The sequence below is a fragment of the Eptatretus burgeri genome, chromosome 10 (genome assembly GCF_056783735.1).
Source record: "Eptatretus burgeri isolate ZD-2024b chromosome 10, Ebu_testis_v1, whole genome shotgun sequence".
Lineage (NCBI taxonomy): Eukaryota > Metazoa > Chordata > Myxini > Myxiniformes > Myxinidae > Eptatretus > Eptatretus burgeri.
In genome coordinates this window covers 26,132,035-26,139,877 of record NC_140970.1, presented here as the reverse complement: position 1 = coordinate 26,139,877, position 7,843 = coordinate 26,132,035, and the positions used below count along the sequence as shown (strand labels likewise).

Genomic DNA, 7,843 nt, shown 5'->3' with positions numbered 1-7,843 from the left:
TTTATCGAATCATCTCCAAACTTGGTGGATATATAGCAGCATATCGATAGGCGCTCAGCTGATTAGTTTTTGGTGACGATCGTCCTTGACCTTCATGGTTCGCGCCTTAGGTCGAAGTTGACCTTCATGAAGGTCATTTTTAAATCTTTGACTAACAATATCGAGTCGTACCTCAAATTGAAGGCCTCGAAGAGTGTTTCTCAGATATATAAAAATTTAGTCGTTGTGATGTCATTTGATGACGTCATGACAAAAAAACTGATTTTTCATAAAAAAATGAAACTCTCAAATCAAGGTCTTTTGGCAAGATAACCTTTGGCCTAAGGCCAAGGTACGCTTTTTATTTTAGTTGTTCGTACACTCGTTTGAGGCTGTGCGACTTTCATTGATCAATGGATGTAGATAGGAGACACGTTCTCTGTTGTTCGAAATAACTACACACTGCTTTAACCACACTGAAAATGTCATGCTTCCCTATGCCATCTTGACTAATGTAGCACCGAGATATCCAGTGTCAAAATTAGAAAACTTTGCACCCATTGGGGAGAAGAACAGAAATGCAGACTGCAATTTGTTTCATTCTAATATCTTTACCTGTTTTGGAGAAAAGGAATATGAGGCATTACTTTTCAGCACACCCTTGTAGTTGTCTTGAGGCAGACATCCAGAGAGTTGGTACCCAAGTTTAGTCTTTGAAGCAAACTAACACATACACAGTGCTGAATGATGCCATTGTTTTCTCTGAGTACAATACCATATTAGAGGGTGCAAACCTATACTGTTGCATGGCCAAGGGGTGGATAAACAAAGACCTGTACTAATTTTCATTATATATTTTGCCCTGTGAGCTCAAAGTTGAATTAGTCCGAGTCATTCATAATATCTGGCGATTCTAACTGCCCTCATTATCCAGTTATTTTGCTGAGAAACATACACCCACAGATTGGATGATTACAATACTCACACACCAGGCCTACGGTCATGGTGTGAGGAAAAATATGTACACTACCGGTCAAAAGTTCTACAACACCCCCATTTTTTCAGTTTTTACTGAATTTAAGCAGTTTAATGTTTCAATGTACTCTGAAATTAAAGCACAGAACAAATAAACAATTGCAGATAAAAGACAAATCATGGAATCGTTTTGTTGACCAAAATTTAATCTAAATTTTTGACTCATCAAGGTATAACCTTGATGACTCAAAAGGTATACCTTTTGCAGATATAACAACCGAACATACTCGTGGTTATTCTTTATGGAAATCTTTATGGAAATCTACAATGGAAATCAACTATTGTTCGGAAAGTTCTTCCCAACACTGTTGCAGAAGTTCCCACAAATGTGTTGCACTTGCAGGTAGGTTGCTTTGCTTTCACCCTTCTGTCCAGTTCATCCCAAACCAGCTTGATGGGGTTTTAGTCTGGAGACTGCTGGCCATTCCATGATTTGAAGCCTACCGTCTTCTTTTCTTCGAAGGTAGTTCTGACATAGCGTGAAGGTATGTTTTCGGTCATTATCTTGCTGTGGGATGAACCCATGACCAACTAGGCGTAGACCAGAGTTAGTATTGCATGGTGCTGCAAAATGCTGTGGTAGCACTTTTGGTTCAGGGTGCCAGTCACTCTTTGCAAGTTGCCCACTCTGGATCCAGCAAAAGAGCCCCAGATCATCACGCTTCATCCTCCATGTTTGACAGTTGGTGTCACACACTGAGGAACCATCCTTTCGCCTACTCGACGGAGTATAAAACCCCTGTGTGATGTACCGAAGATTTCAAATTTTGAATCATCGGTCCAGAAGACCTTCTTCCAGTTTCAGTAGTCCACTGGTGGTTCTTCATGGCTCAGGCAAGCCTCTTTTTCTTATTTTGCCATCTTAGCAATGGCTTTCTTACTGCCACTCTACCTGTCAAACCTGCAGCTCGATCTCTTCTCTTCAAAGTTGAAACTGAGACTTCCTTACTTCGGACCAGTGTGAAGCTGTGTTTAAAGCTGCTGTCCTGTGAGCCGCCAATCACGCAAGCGGTTGACTCTCAGAAACTTGTCTTCTGATTGTGTTGTGGCTCTGGGTCTGCCAGACCTCTTCCTGTCAGAGTTTCCTCCAGTTTCCAAGTGCCTTTTGATGGTGTAGAAAACTGTACTCACTGACACCTTGGCTTACTTTGTAATTTCTTGAAAGGAAAGACCTACACTTTTAAGGGTTATCATGGTCTGTCTGTCTTCCTTTGTCAATTGTCTTTTTCTCACCATTATGACAGCAATATACTACTTCCTGCAGTGCAATATTGTCCAAATAATGCTTCAGAGGGTGAAGCAACACAGTCTGTTCCAACACTGCTTTTATACAACAGAGGGATTGTAACTAATAAACAAAAGTTGGGATACCTGTAAGAATTGTTTGCATCAACTTTCAAGGCTTAATTTACTTCCATTGCTGCAGAACAGCTGCAGTTGCTAACCCATTACTTGTTCTCTGAAAAGGGCCTTTTTTAACAACTCTGAAATTTACATTTTTTTCATTTTTTGGTAACCTAAACTTTTTTTTTAAATCTCTGCCAGTTTACCACTTAGCTTTGTACCATTTCAGGTTATTCACTGCACTTGAATTGCTTAAATTTCAGTAAAAACTGGAAAAATGGGGGTGTTCTAAAAATTTTGACCGGTAGTGTAAGCTCAACTTAAAAAGTAAGAGCGAACAGAGGGAAGGGGGGAGGGGAGAATGGGGGAGGAGAAAGAGTGGAAGAGGAGAGGGGAGGGGGAGTTGCTAACTTGATGGATTCTTTCTGTGATCGATAGTGCGTAAGTAACGTGTCTGTAGCAAGAAAACAGATACAACTTTAATTTTGTTGTATAGTAAAACTTAAAAGCCGAGTTTTAAATTTCATGGGTTTCAGAAAGTATCTTCATAAATCAGAGGAGCCCACAATCTTTACATACATATTAAACTTGAACAGAGCAATGGCTAAAAGCATGTACATTTTCTTGACTAAAAAACAACAAAAAGACCAAATCAAATCAAGATGTAGTGTTTACTACTGTTCTTGCAATTCATGAAAAGGTAAGCAGGTGTCTCCTTATGTTATTCTCCTCCATATGATATGTGGAAGCCTTAGATCATATAAAAAATTATAAAGAACATCATGTTGCAGAATGAAAAAGCAGGACCTCAAATGGTGAAAGGTTCAACTTATTCAGTGCAATCGCTGAAGTCTGAGATTTTTCGGGAGATTCATTTAACACATAAGCAAATTCGGTGGAGAAAAATTAGAGTTCATGACATCAAGTATAAGAGAAGGGAATAAATAAAGCACCGTTTCCTTTACAACCACAAAAACCTCCTTACCTCATCTCCATATGGTCGCTGGCAACCGCTTGCTGCACAAACTGCGTACTCATCTTCCGATTCGTCCACCACAGGTCCTCCCGCCACCAACGTGGCAACATTGTTTCCACTTTGTGTGGCCCCGCCCTTCCGGTTTCCTGAGCGTTGCCTTGCTCTCTTCCTGTCACGTTTGGCACCACGAGCTGCCCCGTTACCACGCCGCTCACCCGTTCCTGCCTGAGTCCTACGCTTGGCCGTTCGATTCGCCTTTGCCGACTCTCGACGTCGCCCAGCTTCTGCTGAGAACGCCAGTTCACCTTTCTCCAATTTTCGCCTGCGCTTTCGTTCGGGCTGGGTGCAGCGGCCTTTCGCAGCGACTTGCAAACTCTCCCGGCCTGCAACCTGCACAAAATAATCACATACCCGTACACTGATGCCTCGTATGTACCAGGAAGTCATGATTTATTGGGCCGTTTAGTGTTATCTCGTAGATTATTTTGGATATCAAAATGGCACCAGATTATTCAGCAGAAATTACATTAAACACCACTTAATATCACTGTGATTACAAACATTTGGGGGATTAACACAAGAGCATAATAGTGAATATTGCAAAAACATGTAGACGTGACATCTGGCCTTAGACTATGGATCAATGGCCTTGGTTGATTTTGTCATTGGGCCCACCTAAGTATTTTTGTTCCATATCCGGCTCAAATGTGCATTGAATGCAAACAAATTTTTATCTCCCGAGCAATTCTTGCTCTTGTTTTGTATTGAGTGCTTTTCATTTTACCGTATCAATAAGTGTATTTGTGTATTCATCCGTGTCCGACTATTTGTCATCCCAGGATCCTCCGTTCATGTTGTCTTGTGGTCTATTTTCAATAAACCTGTTATTTCTTTAGGTGACATGTCACCTGAACATTCGTTTTACGAGACCGGCGGAATTTGGATTTTAACTGGGGGAAGCCACGCCACCCGCTCCAGTGCGATTCCCTTTAATTTGGCCATTCGCGTACGTGTGCACATTGCTTCAGCGTGGTAAGAACGCACAATACATACAGTGTCAATAGAAAGTCTACACCCCCTTTCAAATTTTTCACCTTTTGCCTTATACCCTGGAAATAAATTGCATCAAATCAGACTTTTTCCACCTTTATTTACACACCGTAACCCACAACTTCTAAATAAAGAACAAATTCCACAAATTTAAGAAAATTAATTAGAAATACAAAACTAGAATATCTTGGTTGGATAAGTGTCTACCCCCCCCCCCTTATAACAATTGTAAATAAGCTCAGGTATAACCAATCATCTTCAAAATCACACACCAAGTTAAATGGCCTCTCGCGGTGCTAAATAGATGTGATTGATTATTTCAGAATAGAATCAGCTGTTCCTCTTGGTTTCCTCTCCTGGGTGGTACATGTCACAGCAAAAACTCAACTATGAGCACCAAGGAGCTTTCAAAAGACCTCTGGGATAAAGTTGTGGAAAGGCACAGATCAGGGGATGAGAATAAAAATATTTCAAAGGCCTTGAATATCCAAGCCAATCATTAAGAAGTGTAAGGTGCATGGTACCACCACAACCCTGCCGAGATCAGGCCGTTCTTACAAACTGGATGACCAAGCAAGCAGGAGACTGATCAGATAGGCCACCAAGAGGCCAATGATAACTTTGAAAGAGCGACATGCCTTTATGGCAAAGACTGGTCACTGTGTGCACGTAACAACAACATCCTAAGAACTCCACAAGTCCAGCCTGTACAGTAGGGTGTTAAGAAGGAAGCCATAACTCAAAAAGCCCACCTTGAGGTATGCAAAAACTCCGGAAATTATGAAGCCATGTGGCAAAAAGTTTTGTGGTCTGATGAAACCAAGATGGGACTTTTGTACAAATTACAAAGGTTACATTTAGCACAAACCCAACGCAGCACATCACACAAATAACAACATCGCTACTGTGAAGCATGGTGGTGGCAGCATTATGTTATGGGGATGTTTCTCATCAGCAGGGACTGGGGCACTTGTAGAACAGAAGGGAAAATGTATGAAGCAAAACACAGAAAAATCGTTGAAGAAAACCTGCTGCCCTCTGCACGAAAGCCGAAATTGGGACGGAAGTTCACCTTGCAACATGACTCTGACCCGAAGCACACAGCCAAAGCAACACTAGAGTGGCTAAGGAACAAAAAGATAAATGTCCTTGAGTGGTCCAGTCAGAGCCCTGGCCTAAATCCAATCAAAAATTTGTGGCATGACTTGAAGATTGCTGTCCATCAATGCTCCCATGCAACTTGACTGATCTTGAACAGTTTTGTTTAAGAACAGAGAGAGAGAGAGAGACGGAGACAGAGACAGGAGACAGGAGAGGGGACTCATCTCTTTGCCATGTGGGACTTTATCTATGCCACTGACTAAGATGAGCAGAATCGGAAAAAAGAAGAAATTTTATTATTTTTATTTTGCACCCTATTAGCTTGGCACTGAGGTGGTTTCCAATTTGGGGGGCCTTTTGATTATGACCTGTTCAGCCATTTCAGAGAAAATGTTTGAAGGCTTAAAAAACAAGATGGCTGCCAAATCACGTGACCGATGACCTCATCAATTTTTCCTTTTTTGTGGACCATTTCATCCATAGATGACACTCAAAAAATTTCATACTGGTCGCATGTAGCGTTCTACATATGCAATTATGACGTCACAACGAAGGCACCTATGACGTCATGAAAAAAATCTCACTCATTCCCCATGAGGACGACTTGCCATGTGCCAAGTTTGAAATTTTTTCCTTGGAGCGGTTTCAGAGATAAAGAGGTCCAGAGTTTTCTATTTTTCCAACATGGCTGCCATACCGCGTGACCTATGACGTCATAATTATCATTAAAACATTCTACATGAGCAGTCACACCAATGGTGAAAATTTTGTCTCAATCGGTGCTTCAAACAAGTGGTTGCGGAGAAAAACATGAAAGTTCTGTGTAGCCAAACAAACAAACAGACAAACAAACAAATCAACCCAAATGAAATACCCTCTCCTTCGGCGAGGGTAATAAAAACAGACAGGGGTGAAAACATAACCTCCGTCCACCTTCTGTGGTGGAGGTAACTAAAACTGGACCTGGTGGAGCGCATACGGAGCGTCAGGCTGAATGGTTTACGGTTGGTATCCCACGGAGAGGCCGGATCTGGATCCGCACCTCAACCAAAGTCAAATCAGCTTGTCCTTTTCACCAACCCAACTCATCCACCACGTTTTGTCATAACTCGTCCATAACGTTTTGAGATGTCGTGCAATATATCGTTTTTAGCCATATCACTGAATGGTGAAGAATCACTTGAAAAATTATCGGATGTGGATTTGGATCTCCATCAAAATGAAATCAATTCTTCTTCGTCACACACCCAACCTGTCCACTAAATTTCGTCTGAATTTGTCCATAACTTTTTGAGATATCCTGCCCACAGACAAACAAACTCCATCATACTCTTCAAACAAAACAATCTAATGACCAATATGTATTTATAATTTTGCACTTAACAATGGTCTTCAAATAGCACTGCTCTTACACGGTCTAACAAAGTCTAACACATGTTTAATGTTTGGGGTTTTTTTTTTTTAAAGATCATAATTGTGGGTTTGCTCAGACAGATTAACATATTTATTATTGGATGCAACAGAGCCTTGTATGAGAACTTTCTTGAAAAGTGAGGGAAATATTTATCCTAGTTTGTCAGAAAAAGAATCAGCAAATAAAAAAACAGCTCATCGCTCATCATAAAAACAGCCATAATGAAGAAACTTTAAAGTTGAATGGGTGAAAAAAACACAAATCATAAATTTGCAACCATTGAATCCACACCTCCAAGAGCTGCGGGGGTCTTGGCTCCCCAGGTGGACACCTCGAAGCCTGCAGGATTCTCCATAGGTGCTGCTCTTCATCCAGAGTTACCTCCAGCAGGTCGACTTCGAGTAGCAACTCCATTAGACGGCACCTCGCAGCCTCTGAAAGTCTCAGTGGAGCACGATCCAAATGCCGCGAAGAAAGGGGGGATTTGCGAGGTTGTTTGCGTACCATACCCATACCTAAGGAGGAGAGAGGTGGTTCCTGAGAAAGGTTTCGAGAATGCAGTTTTGAATGCTACTCTTTTCAAAATCATTACCACAAAGGCATTCACGGTTTAAAGGCAAAAGAAAACAAAAGGTATATTTATTTTATCTTCCATGGATGTTACAGACTGGAGAACAAACCAACCTTGATGGATGACCTTTGAGGCTGAAGAATAGGCATGCTCTGAACAAAATGAGGGTAGTAGCTGCATGGGAGGTCGGGTGGGTGCACACACTTCATCGATTTCCATTGTTACCTCGTCGTCTTCATCAACCTCCTCCTCCTCCTCACAAAGAAGGCTGCGTTCTGTCAACAGCAGCCCTCCATATGCCTGCCAGCATAGCAATTCACATCACATGCTTATATGAATCTCAACTGTCATGAGAGGAATAGAATATAAAATA

The 7,843-nt window shown here is 41.5% G+C and overlaps 1 protein-coding gene across 1 annotated transcript in view; it reads right to left on the bottom strand.

The window, feature by feature from the left end:
* LOC147018120 (lysine-specific demethylase 5A-like) overlaps window positions 1–7,843 on the bottom strand; it is a 140,405-nt gene that overhangs the window by 26,998 nt on the left and 105,564 nt on the right. Inside the window, exons 26-28 of the mRNA XM_085900072.1 lie at window positions 7,584–7,770; window positions 7,191–7,414; window positions 3,344–3,724 (exon numbers count right to left, since the gene is read on the bottom strand). Coding sequence (XP_085756198.1) covers window positions 3,344–3,724; window positions 7,191–7,414; window positions 7,584–7,770 — 792 coding nt within the window. The remainder of the gene's footprint in view (window positions 1–3,343; window positions 3,725–7,190; window positions 7,415–7,583; window positions 7,771–7,843) is intronic.